The 19,586-nt window shown below is 38.0% G+C and overlaps 1 protein-coding gene across 4 annotated transcripts in view; it reads left to right on the top strand.

Annotated features, from left to right (window-relative positions):
* The window catches only part of CDK19 (cyclin dependent kinase 19), a 128,903-nt gene that overhangs the window by 99,880 nt on the left and 9,437 nt on the right, over positions 1–19,586 (top strand). For 3 of the 4 annotated variants that reach the window (XM_052781266.1, XM_052781267.1, XM_052781268.1), the window contains 5 exons: positions 10,845–10,988; positions 11,243–11,312; positions 12,524–12,596; positions 14,950–15,047; positions 16,617–16,695. In XM_052781266.1, the coding sequence (XP_052637226.1) occupies positions 10,845–10,988; positions 11,243–11,312; positions 12,524–12,596; positions 14,950–15,047; positions 16,617–16,695 (464 nt within the window). Of the gene's footprint in view, positions 1–10,844; positions 10,989–11,242; positions 11,313–12,523; positions 12,597–14,949; positions 15,048–16,599; positions 16,696–19,586 lie in introns of all 4 variants that reach the window. The other variant, XR_008234272.1, reaches the window with a different exon arrangement.

Raw genomic sequence — 19,586 nt, 5'->3', positions numbered from 1 at the left:
ATTTATAAAAAATGCTGGGATTCGTCAGAGTTTCAACAACTCCATTTGACTCCATGCAGGAAAAAGAGAGGGAAATATCTGGGGTGTATTATGTAGGATTTAGGATGGAAATATGTGCATATGTGTTCCATATTGCCTATGCAGCGAGTCCCACACATTCTGAGTGCATCAGATGTCCTTACTGTGTGCACACAGATTGTTGGCACGATGGCTGGGCTGTGGGGCCTCTGGAAATCTTGGACTGATGCCTAAAGCTCTTCTGGTCTCTTGTTCTGGGAGGGTTGGGGGGAAGGAGGAAAAAAATAAGACCTATTTGGAAAATCTGGTAAACCAGAAATCACAAATGAGGCCAACCAGAAGATTGAAAAGTCTTCAGGAGAAATATACAGGGGAGGTTCCCACCTGTGGTCTGTGGAGCCATGGGAGTATGGGGACTGCTTTTAAACATCCATGAGAGATAATTAAGAAGAGCAAATCTATAGTCAGTCAGCTTCTGTTTGCTGCATAGGGATCCACATTCCTGTTTGTGAGAGGTTGTGATTTGAGGGGAAGGGGTTGTGGAAAAACTAGAAAAGTAGAGAAGTCTGGAAAATATTCATTTATGCACTCTGAAAAGAAAAACGGGCTACACCAGGAAGGGAGTCTTGTTCATGCCCTGGGCAATGTTATATGACATGGGAAGTAATTGGATTCAGATGATATTTTGTGGTAAACTTGTTTTGGCATGTGGTAAACTTTCTTCATTTTGGTTATCACAGTTCTCACGCTTTTTCTGAGGCAAAATATTTTAAGACCAAAGATTAATTGTTGCTCTCTTATCTAGTTATTGCAGGTGCTGGATGATTTACTGCTGTTTTTTCCTCTTGCTTGACAGTGATCTCTAAAATACCATACAAGTTTCTTTTTTAAAAAGAAAAAAAAAAAAACACCAGGCATTTGCTACACTCCACAATCTTTTCTCTGCAATCACCTAAGAAATGTAAAGTTTTATTAGGGATTATTAGGTCACTTAAATAGAACATTTTAAACGTACATTAATAAATATTTTGGGAAGCTTGAGATGCTGACAGCAACTCAAGGAATATCGTCCACAGGATTGTTACATGCTTTAACACATGAACTGTTATAAGATCTAGCATACTAGTTCCTGCCTTCTTCTAACTGCTGTATTGCTCTTGCTTCTCAAATATGTCGATGTCTGGAAATTAGCTAGTAAAGCTGGCAGCCATTGTCAACTCTGAAAAGTCTGAGAGGTTTGAGTGTGTACTAGCTTAATAGTCAGGAGAATGAGAACAGCGCAGTGGGTCAGACCTGCCTCTGCTGTTATAAAACCAATGGAGGTGTTCTAACATGGGGCAGACAGTAAAGTTTCATCTCTTAGGACAGTAAGCTGGGTCTTCAGGAGACTTAGATTTAAATACTGATTCAGTCCTAAGCATTGTATGTAGCTTACAGCATGTCATTTAATCCATCCTATGAGTTGTTTCATTATCTGTGAAGTAGGGATGCTACTTAGTAGTATTGTCCTGAAGATAAAATCAGTTAATGATAATAGGGAGCTTCAGTACAAGTATGTTATGAATTATTTTTGTTAGTGAAGGGATTAATTTGTGTGAGGACCTGGGATGTCACTTAGCATTTGCAGTTAGCTTGAGAAATATACACATTCTGGACATTAAAAAAGAAAAGGAAAACAAACCCACTGAATCTTCAATCACAGCTAATTCTCCTGATTTAGATTGTCCTGTAAATTAACCTGTAAACTTCCACTCATGGTCACCCAATACTTTTTCATATGTTCACGATTCTCTCCTCTTGCAAAACATATGAAAGGAAGAACCAGGTGCTTTTGCCTTCTTATTCAATATTTTGGCAGATTTGCTGTTGTGTGGTGATTGCTATGACTTAACTGTACATGGATTATTTTGGAGCAGGAAAAATAAAATAACATAAAAATACTCAGAGGGCAGAACATCCTCTCTAGTAATAGCTTTGTGATTTTAAAAAGCGCTTTGAGCAAGAGGTGCATTCAGAAATCCATCTATGCTTAGCCCCATGTATGTCAAAAATTATCAATGATTTGTGGGTCAAAAAAGCCTCCCTGCCACTAATAGTCTCAGTTCCATGTCTTTTTTCTTCTAATTATTTTTCCCTCAGAGTATCAGTTTCACGTTCTTCCCAACTGTTAATAACTATAGGGTCTCTTATGTGAGCAAGCTTTTCCTTCCCTAGTATCTCACTGACTTTGCCCTTTACCAGGCAGATGAGCTTTGCAGCAGCAGGATTGATTCTCTAACCTCTCAAGCAGCCTATGCTGTGAGTTCAGTTAAAAAAAAAAAAAAAGATTTAGGGAAGTAAGGCAGGAGTTCTTCTTGCAATGTCTGTCATAGCCCAGAGCAAACAATGGATTCTAATGTGGAAATGGGACATGAATGATGACAGGAAAAAGCAAGACTCAGCATTTCTCTTCATACTCAATTCTGTTCTGTACATGTCAGTTGGGATATACTGTGATTCTTTGGGATATACTGCAAATATGTTGTTCCTTTTATATGTGAGGTGAATGGTTTGGTGCAGAGTTGAACTTGCATCTCAGAGATGTTTGATTCGGTTTTATTTTTTAAGGCTTCCTTTACAAAGCACTGGACTAAAGGCTGATTTCATTTTCTTAAATGAAACATGAGGTTGCCATTTAAAGATCCAAAAGGTTGTCTGTTGTAAAACCTGGTTCTGTAAACATTTTACCTTAGCTAACTAGTGCAGTAATGAAGACTTTTAATGTGCTCTATTTACTACCATATCTGAAAAGTTCACTTACAAAAGTTGATTTTGGCTGAAAACCAACTACCTACTACCATAACAAGATGCATACTTCTGGTGCAGAGCTAATCCATCAGTTTGATCTTCAGGTGCAATTATTTCAGCAATAAATAAATGAAACTTTCAACACAACAGCACTGATTGAGTAGAATGACTTGTTCTCAGGACAAGTGGGATTGCTTCACAAGTAGATGTCTTGGCAATAGCTGTGACTGACAGCAGAATTACGTTTCACAGCAGTTTATTTCATTGCTTATCCAATGGAATCGCTTATAATTATGTCAGAGTTATTGTCAGTGCCTTATTAGAAATAGCTGTAAGGCTGCACCCCTTAGTAACAGAAATGTTAAGATACTGTAAAGCACTTTGTTTAGAAGGACAAATAAGCTTCTCTGTGCCTAAGAGGCAAGATTTCTTCATGTGCATTCCTCTCTGTTGACTGAAATAAAGTAGGCATCAAAAGCTTTAATAACTCCCAGAAAAGACTGTCATGGCTTATGAATTGGAACAGGCCAGGAAAGTACATGTTCCTTGTTATAACTCAGTCTACCAGATAGCAGACCTTTTGCTCACCTTATGTTAGCTCTGAAGGTGTTGATGTGTTGGACCTAGTAAAAAGTTGTAATAGTTAATGACACAAGCCAAGTGAGAGCACACAACAGATTATAAACTCACTGTCCCTCTTCATTTAGCATGGAGTTAACCTCCAAAGAGCTCCACTGTGTACAGAAAAGCTGGTTTGTGAAAATACTCTGCATTTAATTAGAAAAAAAAAAAAAGTGTATTTCCCTTTCAAAGAATATGTACTGCTCTCTTCTCATTCGCTACGGTTCAGAAGAGCACAGAAAATGGCAACAATGTGCTGATATGCTATGCTATTTGTACAATATAGATTATATGATATTGGACACTTAACTGCAGTGATGGAATAAAATGGAAAAAAAAATGGAGGAGGAGGGGGGAAATTAATGCTAAAGCATTGTAGTTAAGAATTAGGAGTTCCTGGTTTTGCAGTCCTATGATCAGATGACACCATCAATCATTTTTTTCATGTGTTAAATTGCAAATGCAAAGCTGTGGATGTTCCCTGAAAAGCTTTGTAAGTACTGTTTTACCAAACAGTGGCATTATCTTGCCTGTTCTTAATTCTTTCATCATTGTGGGAGGAAATGGTGACAATTTCTGTATGAGATCTGCCTAATGCTTTGCAATACAGAAGAGACTTGTGACCTTTGCAATGAGAAGCTTTCATACTTCCTTTACTTGCTGTAGTTGTTTGATATTTGGTAGGGGGAAGTAGCCCTGAGGCTACAAAGCTGCCTTTTGTGTCACCCATTACATTCCTTGTGCTTTTGATGAGTTGTCACTGAAAGAACATTTTTCTTTTTAATTTTGTTTCTGTGAAGAGCTTTGGCAGCCCGCCAGACTACCTCTTGGACCCTCTGAGGTATAAGCACTGCTGTTGCTGGAACAAAAGTAGCACTTGGAGATGCTGGAGTTGGCATAAAAATAATAGCCCTCTGCTGTCTCTGATGCATCTTGAAGGTCTAGGATTAGGGAAAAAATTAGGCTGTAACACGCTTTCCTTGCCAGAACTCAGTGCTTGTCCCAGTGACCTAATTCCCTGTCCTGAAGCGACATCACCTGAGGCTGGAGCCCACCCCAGTTTCTGGAAGAAGAATTGAGAGAAAAAAGAATATGGAACCATCACTCTATTCTGCATTCATGCAACCATCACTCTATTCTGTCTCTCAAGGATGATAGCCTGCTCTACTGCTAGCTAATGTAGTTAATCTGTAGTTTATACAGTCTTGGAAACACAACTGAAGAGTTGAAGAATTGCTGATGAAAATGTGGTATATAAGATTGGGGGGGCGAGGGGGAGCGTTTGGGAAGACAGACGCTGAAAATCCTTACAAAAGCGGTATAATGTTGGTAAAAGTTTTAATTCTCGAGCTACTAATGTTGGTAAGAGTTTAATTCTCGTGCTCTATGGTACAATTGTTGATAAGATTGCGTTTTCCCTGCCTTGAGGATTCCTGTATTCTTCAGTACATAGGCTGCACAAGGAAAATAGAAGGTTGCATATAGAACCATAAACCTAGAATTTCCAAATTTTGGGGTGTGAAGTTCTGTAAACTAAGGATTTAAGTTCTTTAACAGGGTTTCTTTGTTTGCAATCATATTTTTGCTGCATGAGAGGACTACTTAGGGCCTCTGGTCCTATTACCACTCCCCATATTAAATCTGTTGTACCTGTGTTGTCAAACTTACCACAGTAATTTAAGCGTAATGTTGCAAGCTAGATAATATGTCTAATGCACAGCAGAAGTCTGAAATCATATGATCCAAGATCTTCATTTAATGCTGATATACTGAGGAATAGAAATTTAAGTGGGAAAATAAATATTTTGACAACCTAAAATAACTCTGTTTAGAGAGAATGAAAAAATCCTGGCCCACTAAAGCCCTGCAGAAAACTACCGTTGATTTTGGTGAACTCAGAATTTCAGTCAATGCTTCAAAATTTTTAAGGTGTAGTAATTGAAATTAATTAAATTCTTAGTACAAACATGAGAAAAGGGCAGCTTAGTTTAAAAGGCTAGGATGGAGGCATACAGGTAAAAAGTGTGAGGATAATAGATTTCATGACTGATTTGAATTAATATGGGTTTGTCTTTAAAAGTTTTGAATTATCTTGACTCTATGTCATGGCACAGGAGATTACGCGCTCTTGAAATAAAACATTGCTCTTAGATACACGTTTGGCTGGCTGTGAGCATCCTTCAGATTACTGAGAGGTATTTTTTCTGTCTGCAGAACAGTTGTCTTTGTGGCTTTACATTATAAATTTCTCTTCTTCAGTCAAGTTCTGTTGAGATGCTGTTTGTTAAAGATGGGTAAACATTGCCTAACTTATCAATGAGTGATAGCAAATTTCTGACCCTTAGCCTACTGACACCACTTTTTGCTTCCCCTTGAAAAGCCTGTCGCATGTAAATGTTTGACCCCATTCTCAGTTCTCCACAGAACGTGTCAAATTTAAAAGGCTAGTAACCACTTCTTCCTCAGCCTTCTCTTTTGCTGGCTAAAGTTTAAATGAAGCATATAAAAATTGAGACCTTAATGTACGAATGGGAAGATCTTTCCCTTGTGTCTGTGTGTGATAGCAACAAGTATGTAACAGGTATGTTCTGTTCACCTTATCAAACCAAAGAAATGAGAAATTCCCCTTTAAGGATATATTATTCTCTTAAATCTAATTTCTAGGTATTTAAAACCACTGTAAAAATTAATAAACTCTTTTTCTATAGTATCTCTATGCTCCTAGGTCTCTGTGTGTAAATATTCCAGGTAAGTTTAGAATCTGCTGCTGTGCTCAGCATAAGAGATGCAAGATTTTTCATAAAGAAGTTATACCTTTTCTTTAGACCAATTGATAATTATTTGAAAAAATTAGACACGTTTGCCTGCACAGCCCCCTTTCGGTTTTCCAGTCTGTTGGTGTACTTGTTGTTCTTGCCTTGAATTGAAAGTTTTGGTGAATCTTACATAAATGTTGTAGCTCTTATATGTGACCCGGATTGCCTTGTTTGGGCTAAGGCCTTGCTAACTGGCTTTTGGTTACCCTGGTTGTTGCATTAGCCCTTGGTCGACATAGAGGAGCTGTGTTCTGGTGCCCCTCCGCTCTTCACCTCCTTTACCAGCATTTGGATGTGTCTTAGAGTCTAGACTTTGTGTTTGAAACAAACAACAACAACAAAAAAGCATGTTGGGTAAAGTACTAATGCTCTTAAACCAAACCTCACTAATGATGAGTTCCTCAGATCAGTTGCAGCTAAATAGATGTTTTCCGTTTCTTGACTGACTTTCTTTAACAGAATTTTATTAAAGAATTATATGAGACTGAGAGCTTGTTTATGTATTTCTTTTCTTGGATATAGTTAAGAATTACAAAGTATTTAATCTTGAATTGTGTCCTGGGTTCAGTGAAACATTTTAGTTAATATGCATGGGAAAAGATGTTTCTTTTTGAGAATCAAGGCTATTGCTCAATACATTGTCTTATTGTCTGAAATAGTTGTAATATTCTTAAAGAATGTTTCCAAAATATTGGAACAAATACAGAAATGAGATTACTGTGGCATAGAAAGGAAAGAATACATGAGCATTTGTCTGCTTAATCAGCCCTATCATTAAAACAGCTATGTCAGCATCCTTTTGTATTTGCTCCTTGGCTGCAGCGCTGAAGTAGAGCGGGACATGCAGGATTTTCTCAGCTTTAGTAGCTGATCTATAAAGCTGTAAGAGTCACAGGTTTTAAAACTGGGACATGGACAGCCATACAAATATTCTAATAATCTGTGCACCCAGGCATATATATGGAAAGTCTGTTTACCAACCAAAAGTGACCAGCTTTAAAAGGCTATTTTTTTCCTTCTATAAAATTATGTAGTACTTGAGAAATACTTACAGTGGAAGGATGTTTCACTGGTGAATAGGTTTGAATAGGACCTGAGCAAACTGTTAGGTGAGGAGTCTAGAGAAAGGAGTATGCTACGAAGGCCTTCACTCCCACCCCTCTTTCCAGAGCCGGGGAGCAAAATTGACTTGCACTCAGGTTCAGTGTAAACTTGGGGAAAGTGGGGAGTCTGGAAGTCTTGGAGGGCAAAGTAAAAAAAATAACCAACCAACCAAACAACAAAAAACCCCTAAAAAACAAACAACAACAAAAAAACCCCCAAACAGTAAAAACCTTTTACCATGGATCATTTCTGAAACCTAATGATAGTAGAGGAAAGTGTAGGAAACAGAACTATCCTTATAGGAATGTTTGTATTACTCTGGTATATTTATTAGGATCCTCCTGGCACATCAGATAGGAAAACATTTAGTATCTGATGCAACCTTGTAGGATCTGTGTGGCCCTGTTTTCAGTGGTTCTGGTACATAACAAGTTAAAAAGGATATTGTCTGTAGTTTGCCTCTTATTTTTGAGGGTTGCTTTTAAACAGAAATTTTATTTATTATGTAATTGTTATACAGTATTATAAGTTCCTCTTGTGCTAGAGGCAGATGTGCACTCGATTAATAATGCACTGTAGTTGAAAAATACTGCTTATGTGTTTTAAGCTTTGCCCCTGTAAATGCCTGTTTCTGAAGGATAGTACTTCTTATTTGGAATAGTTTTGGAATAGATGTAATAATCATTAATCTTTTTTAGGGACCACAAACTGAAAACATATGAAATGGCTCTGGATAGGGAAATTGCTAATTATTGACACATTTTTCCATAGTTAGAGCTGAAGTTAGTATTTGGTTGACTACTGTGAACAATGTAGGAGATAAATACTGATTAGGACTGCTTGTATTGATGAAGCTTTTAAACTTGCCAGAATTTAATGAGCCATTCCTGCCAGAAAAATGCCACACATGGTAAATAATTACTGTAAATTATGAATGTTATTTTAAAAAAAAAAGGCAGGGGGGGACTAGCCAAACTTGGCAGAAAATCATTAACTGTGAAAATGGTTTCAATATGTGCCAAGGATGTGCTCGAGATCAGGTTACATGTAAGTTAGATTCACGAAGAGAAGACCCTGACCTGCTTGAGCTGCATGGCTATAAGACCTCTTCCAGCTGTTTAATCTTCACTTACAGAAGTTAAAGCTTCAGGTTTTGTGTACTAAGTATTTTGGGTTACTTACTCTTCAGCTTCAAAGAACTAATATTATCTGGCAAGAGACCTAAAGGGTTGAACCCCAGCACTATGAACTACTAGAGACTATAATGACTGATCAGAGCTAGAAGTATTCTCATGCTTGACTTGTCCAGTAATGCCATCCCGTAGAAAATACAACACCAGCTTGGGATTTACCAGTGTTTATTCAGATGTAACTTCCAGTTGGTACAATGACTATCTTTCTGAATTCTGAAAGGGTTTAAAATGTGCTTTCTGTATGAATCACAGAGTCAGGAAGTGGGAATGTGTTGCCAACAGTGGTTCTGCTCTCACACATTTCAGCTGATGAAGGAGGAACAGAGTTTTGAAGTTTGTTGTGTCACATCACGGAGATTTCCCGGTTCAGCTTTGCTGTCAATAAGAATACTAGATTTTTTTTCTTTAAAAGGAAAAGGTCAATATGGATAGAGCAGTATTGAATAGAATAATGAGCAGTGGCCCAGCCTCTTCCTCACTATGTGATGGACAGCGAGCACTGCAGAAGGCTGTGAAAACCAAGAGGGCTGCAACTCCTTTGGCCTCTAGATAAACCGTCTCCAAAAGGATTTGCTATCTAGTATGAAAAGGAGTGAATAGATGCTGCTAAATGAAGATGCTATTCTTCAAATAGTAAGTAATTTCTATTCTGGAGTAGGTCATTTATGCCTACTACCCATGCAGGAATTGTGATTAATATGCTGCATTAGCTGCTTGAGCAGATAAAATCTCAAGAGCTAAAGATCTTGTTTTCATGCAGATGAGGCTACTGAGAAAATCAAGGGAAGATAAAACCCTGAGAAAGTGATGTAATGCACAGAGCAAGTTATACCCTGTTGAAACTAAAGTCTGAATGAAATGTTATCAGAATTTCCTGTAAAGAAAGTAGGGAAAAAGGCTTATAAATTGGGACACCCCAAGCTCCACACCTGTAACATGACGGAAATGGAACTGACCTGTTTTGACAAAAAGAGTGTGATGGCTCTTGTTTCATTCCCTACATAGAGAGAGTAGTGCTTTTTTTCTTTCTTCAGAAGACGATGTGTGTCTCGGGCAGCATGGGCCAAACACCATCTTTGGCAGCAGGTGGGGTTTTGAGTCTGATTAGTTGCAACAAACAAGAGACTTCTCTTGGTGTTCTCTTTAGTCTGAATCTAATAAACCAAACTCCAGTTAGGTGATTTTTTATCTCTTAGACCTATAAATTAAGGGTAAATTGTTTTCTATATTTATGCTATTAAGTTCGATAAAATCCAAAAGGCTTCCCAGGGTCATCTAGTTTAACCTCAACTACTAAGCCAGTCTCCACACTCTTGTATTCAGCAATCTATGCTCATTATTCATCTGATCTCAACATCTTTTTCCAGAGTCATATCCCAGACATATTTTTCAAGGTAGCAAATCCATTTCTTTTCTGCTAGTAACCTTCTCGCTGACAAATTCACACTTTCATTTTAAGATGCATAATAAAGCATTTGGGTCACACAGAACACTAAGATGGGTGATGATAGTAATAACTAGAACGAATACATGTAATCTAGAAATTTCTTCTCCTGTAAATGAAACTAATGTTCTTGTCCACAATAGATTTAATTTTGAAAAGCATATTAATGAGAAATTTATGAAATAGAGATTGTTATTTTCTTTCATTAAAACATCAGTATATCATGCTGTCGTTTTCATATGTGAGATGTAGATGAGACAGTTCCAGTATTGTTCCAGTGGGAGTCAGTTGTCAAGCAGGATTTTTTTTTTTTTTTTATATTAATGTTTGGTAATCACTCTTCTACTCGATTAAAATTAGGATCTAGTTTCTCCATTTTAACTAGCTTGCACTTTTTAGCTAAACATATGAGTCAGTCTTTTCATTCTTAGTATTTATTTGGTTATCAATTATCTGTTTGGAATTGTTCTGAAATATGTGATAGAATTTTTTTGTCAATGTATCTTTATGGGTGATTTGTGGTTTGGTTTTGATGGTCAGCTGAAGCTGTTTAAGCTATGTCATCAGCAAATATTGTGTAGGTTTCTGCCATGACTGTGAATACGTTAAGTGCTGGACTGCCAGTGTACAACTTGAAACAGAATTTGGAGACTCTAATTCTGATTGAAAAAACCTGTATCTCCAGATTTTACCTTCTTTTAAGTATTATATTAATGCATTATTTTTAAAGTACTGTTTGTAATTATACTGTGAGGCATTTTATCCTACTGTGGTTATACAGCTTGTTGAGAAATCGTGCAGAAACAAAAACCGGAGTGATGAAGTACAGTAAATTTGCATGAATTATTCTTTCTTTCCTAGATATTTGGGCAATTGGTTGCATATTTGCTGAACTATTGACTTCGGAACCTATATTTCACTGTCGCCAGGAGGACATCAAAACAAGTAACCCTTTTCATCACGATCAGCTAGATCGCATTTTCAGTGTAATGGGATTCCCTGCAGGTAATTTATTTTCATTAAAGCGTCAGATCTACTGCTACTGAGTTGATTTTTTTCCTAAAGGAAATGACTAGTTGATTGTATAGGTACAAAGAAGCTGTCAGTTTGATGGATTTGGAAATGCTGACAATTATGGAACAATAGCACTGGCCAACAAGCAGAAAGTCAAACAACTGCTTTAGTTATTTCTTCTTGTGTATTACTTAACCTACACTTTCAGAATTGTAAATGCTTCTCCTTTTTCCCCCCCACCAAAGATAAAGATTGGGAAGACATAAGGAAGATGCCAGAATATCCAACTCTTCAGAAAGATTTTAGGAGAACAACGTAAGTGATGGTAACACAACAACAGTTCAGTGAATGTAACAGATAGGCAGAAATTGGCTCCTATCCTCTGACTTTTTGAGGAGGGGATTTTGGCGTGTTCGGGTTCTAATGCTATGACAGCTGTCCTGTTTGAATTAGCGGTTTTGCTTGAATGGTGTTCTCTCCCTTAGCTGCCTGGTAAAAGCATCAACTAAGTGGCCTCCTCATTTCTCTGGAAGGGGTCGTCATAACTGCCATTTAATCTATGGCAGGCACAGACAAATGAGCTTGCTTAAACCACTTGTATTAGCTATTTAAGATGACTTCATTCATTTTGTGTGAGAAAGAATAGGGAAGCACCTCCCTGGTCCTTTTGACCAGCAGATATGTGGAGACAGTAAAGTAGTGGACAGAAATTTCTATGGAAGGTAATGTGTTCAATAGGTTATGATGCAAAGCCTATCTAAGATCTGAGAATTTTTCACTTCTAGTGTTTTCTGGTCCTTTGGCTGAATTAGTCAAGTGGTGGTGATAGATCAGAGGGTGTAAGGAGCAACACAGACTCTGTTGTAAGGCAGAGGACATGGATTCAGGAGTTTTGGATTCTGTTTCCAGCTCTGGCCTGGATTCATTATGCTGGCTTTAGACAAGATACTAAGCTTATCTGTGCACGAAGCTTCTTTCTTTTGAACATGGCTATAGATAACCTCTGGATTTGTAGATTAAAGGCAAGGCACAGGTCATCCATATTTGGGGCATTTTTGAGCTTGGGAACTATAAGGACTGTATGGCTTGCTGCAGGTTGGGGTCAGGGAGACAGAATGGTAAACTGACTGCTCTGCCAAATTGCAACTGGAAGCAAGTTAATAGCTTAGCTGTTGTGCTGTTATAAACTGCTGTATACTTTCTGTGGCAGAGTTGCTTTAGAAAACTAGAGTGTAAACTTCAAGTTGAGTTTCTCTGTCATATGTCCATGTCAACAGCTTATCCATACACTGTAAAAGTTGCATGTTCCGTGGAAATATCTGTACACAGTTGATACTACTCCTGTTAGTGAAAAGCACAATTTGTGTGCCACTGCTAGATAAATATCTAACATGTTTTCTTATAGCAGTTCTTTTTACAGTTTACCTTTTAAGGGCTGGTAAATGTTTTTGTGATCACTTGGTACAGTTCCATGTTCTTAATGCTGTATTATTTCAGAAATGTCTGTCTTTAACTGTATTTTTCAGATATGCCAATAGTAGCCTCATAAAATACATGGAGAAACACAAAGTCAAGCCTGACAGCAAAGTTTTTCTTTTGGTAGGTACAACTTGAAAATTACTGTGATGATAGGAGTGAAATGCACTTTTAATGGCAATATCCATGTCTGTTCTTCTGTCTCATTCTAATGAAGACTGACGTTAAAGCTATTTATCACTAACTGGCCATTTTTGAGATGTGTTTTCTTCATATACATTCATGCTGAGGGTGTGCTTAAACTGCTGAAGGTCTTATCTAGTTATGATCTGCAAGACACTTGTATACCTAGCCTTACCCTTAGGTCTGCTGTGCGAATATGATAGTGAGTGTTATATGTCCCTTGATTCCGTGTTGTTTCAGAGAGCCGAAGAGCTCCTAAGAGCTAAAGAGTTTTGTGAAGAAAGGGAAGGGGAAAGGAGAAATTTAATTATTTCTTGTAGTATTTTTTTTTCCGTTTTCTTCCCTCTGATAATAGTCTACCTCTGTTCTGTGGGTGATTCCAAACAATAACCCTAAACATGTATTTGCTGGTTACCTAATTGAGTCATTCATTGTAGGTGAATACAGGGTTGCTCTGTCTAATACAGCATTATTTCTGGATGACTTAGTGCTGTCTAAATTTAGGAATGAAGTTCAAAGTGACTTTGCTAGTGCTGTGAACAGGGAGTCTCAGTAGTGAGGCTGTAAGTGCAGCTTGAGTTCTAGTGGTCTGTTTTCATCAGTAGTTATATATTTGGCGTAGCAGTCCTCTCTAGGTCCTGGCAAAGATTGCTCTTTGACTTGTTAGTAGCTGCTGGATGATGACACAAATAGCTGTGGAAGCAAAATAGGTTGGTCCCAAGTGGGTGGAAGGGAAGCATTCACATAAGAAGTGTGAGACTTCAAGAAAAAATAATTAAAATTTCTTAAACTCAACTTACTGGGTACACATTGGAATCATCTGGAGGATCTGAATACCAAAACTCTTGTCTATATTTATTGTATCATGTGAGGTCACTGTGTAGAGAGCCAACAGCACATTAGAAGTTGAATTTGTTAAGATACTCAGGAAACATAGGGTTAAGGGTTATCTGACAACATAAAACACAGTAAATAAGTGTGCCTTGCAAACTCTCCAGGTGTGAGAAATGCAGGACCGTCTTGAGGTGTATTTCTGGACAAGCATCAGGAATCAGTTCAGGAGCTGGTTGCAAATGAATTGATAGGTGGACAGACAGGCCAAATGGCTCTTTGTTGTGCTGTCAGTCTGTTGAGGTCCATGGCCCATAAAGTAAGGGAATAAGGAGAGGTGGGAAGAAAGTGGCAAAAGTACAGAGAATTTTTTAAGACCTCATCTACAAAGTAGGGTTAACTACAACTACTGAGAAAGGAAATAACAGGGAATCATCTTTGTTGAGGAGGAGTGCTTTTACTGAGGCTGTTTACTGTACCATATATATAGAATATAGAATTGTATATCACATTTTTTATTTATTGGAACAAAAAGCCCCAAACAGGCATGCCAAAGTCACATTCTTGTGCTGAATATCCAGGGAATTTTTGTTGGTGGCCTGCAAGATAGAGTTTGAGCTAAGATGCTCTTTGCAGAAGGAATTTTATTTTCACTGTTAACTTGAATTAAGAGGGTATTGTGTGAGAGCAGGATACTGTATGATGTCATTTGAGCACCCAAATTTCCTACTGTGAGTTTATCAGAATGTGATAAGTAACTATTTTAAATGGTATGTTATGCTATAATTCCCAGTTTATAATACTAATATATTGTAATCCTCATTTATAGCCTGCTGCAGTCAATAGCATTCTAGCTAATAATTTTATTATTGCTTTCCTCCTAGCAAGGAAGAAAGGTTACTAGGCAGGGTCTGCTCCTCCTCTTTCTCATTTCAATACCAATTAGAGTGGGATTGGGAGCTGTGTGAGTGGCAGAGTGCTCTGACTCTGGGATATCACCAGTACGAGAAATGAAGATTTATTGTTTCCATCCCTAAAGTGATATGGAGAGTCCTGGTCATGTTCAGTCTCTTCTGACACTTTTTTCCTGTTGTATCAGCAGTACAGAACAGTATAAAAGCTATACATGTGCTACAACAAAACACCATTATTTAGAAATGATGCTTTATGAACCTGTAATAGCTGAATTTAGTGTTGCTTTAGCACAGTGGTTCAGCCTTAGCAATTAATATTGCCTGATACACTTAACTATTTCTTACATGAGAAGTACTTCACAGCCATAGTGCTTTGACGGATGCGCATTCTAGTTCTTGGGAACTTCACTGAACAAGGAATGCTAACTTAGGCTTGTCTGGACAAGCCACAAATAATTTAACATTCCACAATCCAAGACATACAAGTCATAGTTTGAAAAATGATAGTTTGATAAGCTTTTTGCTATTTTTAATGTTATGCTTTGCAGCTTCAGAAGCTTCTTACTATGGACCCTACAAAGAGAATTACCTCAGAGCAGGCTTTGCAGGACCCCTACTTTCAAGAGGATCCTCTGCCTACATCAGAGTACGTATTCCCTCCTCTGTGCTCTTCAGGGGTGTCTTCTTTCTGCTAAATGCTAATCCCTGAAATGAGACGACAGCTGAAAAATTCACAGATATCCACCTATATCCACAAGAAGTAGTAACTCAGGCATGCTCAATAGAAACTATTAGTGCAGTAGTGAAGTGTCTGTATCTACTGGTGCCAAAACTGAGTGGTCGTGGACAATATCCCAGTACCAGACTAGTGTTGTAATTCTGAACATACTACCAAAGCTAGTGTGACAATACTATTGCAGTATTTAGAGAATTAATCTGTGCCCTGTTGTGTTCTGCTTTACACAGCCTCACAGAGCCCTGTTCTCCTCTGCCTGGTTTCATTGTGCCTCTCCCTAGGACCAGGACAATTCTCTGACCTACAGCCCCTTCCCGTGCCCTCTTGCACAGGGTAACAGTATGAGGAGAAAAAAAGTGAAGAGATTGATCACTGCCTAAAATCCCCCAGGTCCCTTGTTCAGAAGGCTTGAGAGTATAGATTTTATATCTCTATATATTTTATTGTCAGGAAAAATTCAAATGGTATATTCCATTCCTACTGGCAGACTTTCCTCTTCCAGTTTCTCTTCCCAATTTTTTTTTTTTCATGGTGGTTCATAGCATTATGATCTGTAGGAGCTGGATGCAGGGAGACTTCTACCTTTGCTTTCACTGCTTCTTCAGCTAGCAGGCAACACTAAAAGGAGAGAACAGCCACTGGAGTGCAAAAGGACTCTAGTTGAGACTACTTGGGTTTTTTTTCTTTTTCTGTTTGGATAAGACAGACACTACATAGCAGCTAGATTAGGAACTGCTTACACGCTTTAAAAAATCATGTCACGTTGATTGTATTTTGAATGCTGGCACAGCAATCTAAAATTGATACTGGTCAAGATCTACCAGTAATTTTCTATTTAGTGTTTATCTGATACTATCCTATGCAGAGCTATAGCTCCCCATGGATTACAGAATAACATTATGCTAAAGTCTCTGCCATAAACATTAAGGAATATTCCAAATCCCATTAAGCAGCTGAATTTAAAAGATATCTTTTTTTCTCTAGACAAGACCTGAGAAGCTAATTGAAAGTAACTCTGCAGTTGTGATTGGCAAATATATTTAAGCCCACTGTAAGCCAAGGTGGGCTGATAAGACATTAATACTCTTTGGATCAGGCCCTTTATTTGGTAAGCCATGCATGTTCCAATTAGGTGTTGTGGAACCTCTGACACTGGGTTTGTTCATTTTGCCATTTGGCAAAATGTTCATTTGTTCATCTGGATCAACAAGTGGTCGTTCTGGCATTCAGGCGTGCTCAACCATGCCATGATTTCTAAATGATGGCCTCATGCCAACAGCAGAGAGATCTGACATTGTGATCAACACCTAGCTGCTGGTATCTGCTGCTGTCGTGGGTGCTCACAGTGCCAGTCACTTATGGAAACAGGACTCATGAAATACAAGAAATTAAATTGCGTTATATTCACTTGTTTTTAATATAGCATTAAGTAACTGTATGTTGTATGTACATATTTGTGGAGTGTTTACTGTGTTTCAGTGTATTTGCTGGCTGTCAGATTCCATATCCTAAAAGAGAATTCCTCAATGAAGATGAACCTGAAGAGAAAGGGGATAAGGTATAATAAACTCTTTTTTTTTTTTTTTATTTTTTTTTTTTTAAGTATGCAATAAGAAAGAGTCATGGTGCTACCAAATGAAAACTAATGAAACATGAAGAGTTAACCAAAAATGTGTTTTCCAGGCAAGGCTCTCTTAAAACTGCTTCCCAGACAGATTAAAAGTATCAGATGACTTTGGGGTGTCTCAGGCAGTATCACCAGCATGGTTTGCCCTGACCTGTGGGGAATGAGCTGGATGGGTTGTTCTGTCAGCAGTAGCCTACTTTCAGCTGCCGTCATTCCAAGAGGACCTTGCTACCTCCTCCTGCATCGCATGATGAAAATACATTGTGATCACATGAGAAGAATGGCATTTCCATTGTATGACTGGCATACATCCAGCCGTTTGAAAGTAGATGGCTGTTGGGGTCTCAAATAAATAGTGGCAGCCTGCTTCTGGCACTACATCAGAACATTTAATCCATCTGCACACAGTTTCCTGATCATGTTTTAAGGGCCCTCAGGCAAAGGAGTAATAAGGAGCGGGAACTGTTTTGGTAGCGACAATCTGCTCCGAGTACTCTCTTTCCTGTAGCCCCATAGACACGGGCAAGAATTTGTTTGCGTGCATAGTAAATTTTGGTGTGTTTGCAACATAATCTGACGCGCTTTGTGTGTATAGCTCAGCTGTGCTACATGACAGCAGTGATTGTCCCATCATGCTGTGAAGGCTGGACAATGGTACTATAGTGTATTTTAGTGTATAAGTTATTTTCACTTAAAAGTGTACAGTGAGACACCAACGGTAATGTATAGTTAGCAAAATGTGAAGAAAACAGCCTTGTACTGTAATTATGTGAGGACTACATGAGAAGGACTGTTAATCTTTTGGAGAAACGATTTGACTACGTGCATCTTCTGTTTTCAGATTTTCTGCGTAGCATGAGAAACTAGCAGAGTTTGAAAGTATGCCTATCAATACATTTCAGACAGCAAATTTTGTTTTCAGAACAGATATTGTAGATTCTTCTGTACTGAGAACAAGTAGTAACATTCTGGATTTTTGTGTCCAGACAGTTTTTTCAAAAAGAGGAAACAGGCACCTAGGCAAAAATACAATGAAAGTCATGATACTGATTTGACTGTAATTTGGTTACTAGCTTTGCTTCAACTCTCACAGCTTCAAAACCAAGAACAAACCTTATGAATTAAAATTACTCTGGCTTTTGTTACGTCAGTGTATTTAAAAGTAAATATCTGTCTGTTTCCTGGGAGTGTTGCGGGGGAGACAATGGCATATTTCTATTCAAAAGAGCCATTGTATAAATGGTCTTTGAGATTGTTGGGGACAGTCATGTATTTATGCACACTTCAAATTAAACTTTTTTCAGACGATTTAGGTAATATAAGTCACACATTACTCATTGAATGTGTTCCCACAGTGTAGAAAATGTGAAGGTAAAAGATATTCTGAAAGCTGGATCTGTGCCATGTTTTGTTTCTTTATGATGTTGTTGCAAATGAAAGGATTTTTTTTTCATTGTGTTAGTTTCTGGTTTGTTTTTAAAACCATAAATATCTGTATAGTCCTTTGGAAACCTAGAGGAGTTCTCTGTTTGTTTATTTGGAACTCGCATCTGAATTGAATAACCTTTAACATAAGCATCCATTCTTCAAAATGGTTAATCGTTAGTCAGCAAAGCTAGAATGAGTGTTTGTAAAACAAAGTGAGAAGTTTCTTCTCTCATTCAGATTCCGTTAGGCAAGTTTCTGCTGGGTTCACTCCTAGGTAGGACTGGAATTTCCTTTTGGTAATTTGTGCCTGAGGTGACACTTGGTAATATGTTGCTAACTGTAGACCGCTTACAAGTTTATTCATTTAGGAACCACCATGAACTAGACTGACACGAGGACAATGTTTTTGCTGGTGTAAGCTGGTTTTGTGCACTAAGGTGGTGCAGCTAGACCCCAGCTGGAGTCTGACGGAGTAGACCTCAGTCTCTACCCAGGCAGTAGCAGTAGTAGCTGCACAGAAGAGCAAGCTCAGACTAATGAGGTGAATTTTGTGCTAATATCCAAAGTGCGAAACGTGGGACCTACAACAAACTGTAGGTAATGTTGTCTTTAATTGTGAGAGTTCCTGCAATATTTGTTTATATATAACAAAATTGCAGTTTTTCAGCTCTCACAGTAGCAACCACCTCACTTGCATCCAAACACCCCTATGAAAACACAAATTTTGGAATGCTAGCACAAATACCACCTTAATTATTGGTGTTTGTTTGTATAAGTGAAGCACAAACCATTATTGAAAAGATAAATTGCTTCTTAACAACTCTTTTTTTTTTTTTTTTTTTTTTTTTTTTACAAGCTAGCTTGATTAACTTTTAAAGTTATTGAAGTTTTAATCTCCTGGGAAACAGAATCTGACTGAGATGGGATTTGAGGACTACAAGCAGGAGGATGCATTATTGGTTTTGCTAAATGTGAAATGGAAATGCAAGCCACCTCTAAGTCCTTGAAGACACAAGGCTTCTTTGCAATATTAAATGAATACATCATTGCAAATTTCATCTGAATGTATCTTGGGAGACCGTTGTGATGAATGGCATAGATACAGATCTTTTATGTCACTTATCTGAGGTAACTAAATGCCTTTTGGTGATTGGGGGCATCAAGAATTTTCTGCTAGTGGCAACTGGTTGTCATGATTTCTGAGAAACTGTTTAAGTGAGGTTTTTATAAAAGGCTGCCATACTAAAGCTTTGATAATTATATAAGCAAATATTCTAGGAAAAAAAGACTATCCTGAGATGTTCCATACAGCATACTGGGGGGGAGGGTAGTAAGGCTTTTTAATTCAAGCCATGACAATTGTAGGTTTTTTCCATGATGAACAAGTGACGTAT

This window comes from Harpia harpyja, chromosome 3 (genome assembly GCF_026419915.1).
Source record: "Harpia harpyja isolate bHarHar1 chromosome 3, bHarHar1 primary haplotype, whole genome shotgun sequence".
In the NCBI taxonomy this organism is placed as follows: Eukaryota; Metazoa; Chordata; class Aves; order Accipitriformes; family Accipitridae; genus Harpia; species Harpia harpyja.
Note: the sequence above shows the minus strand (reverse complement) of the source record. Positions and strands in the feature narration are given on the sequence as shown.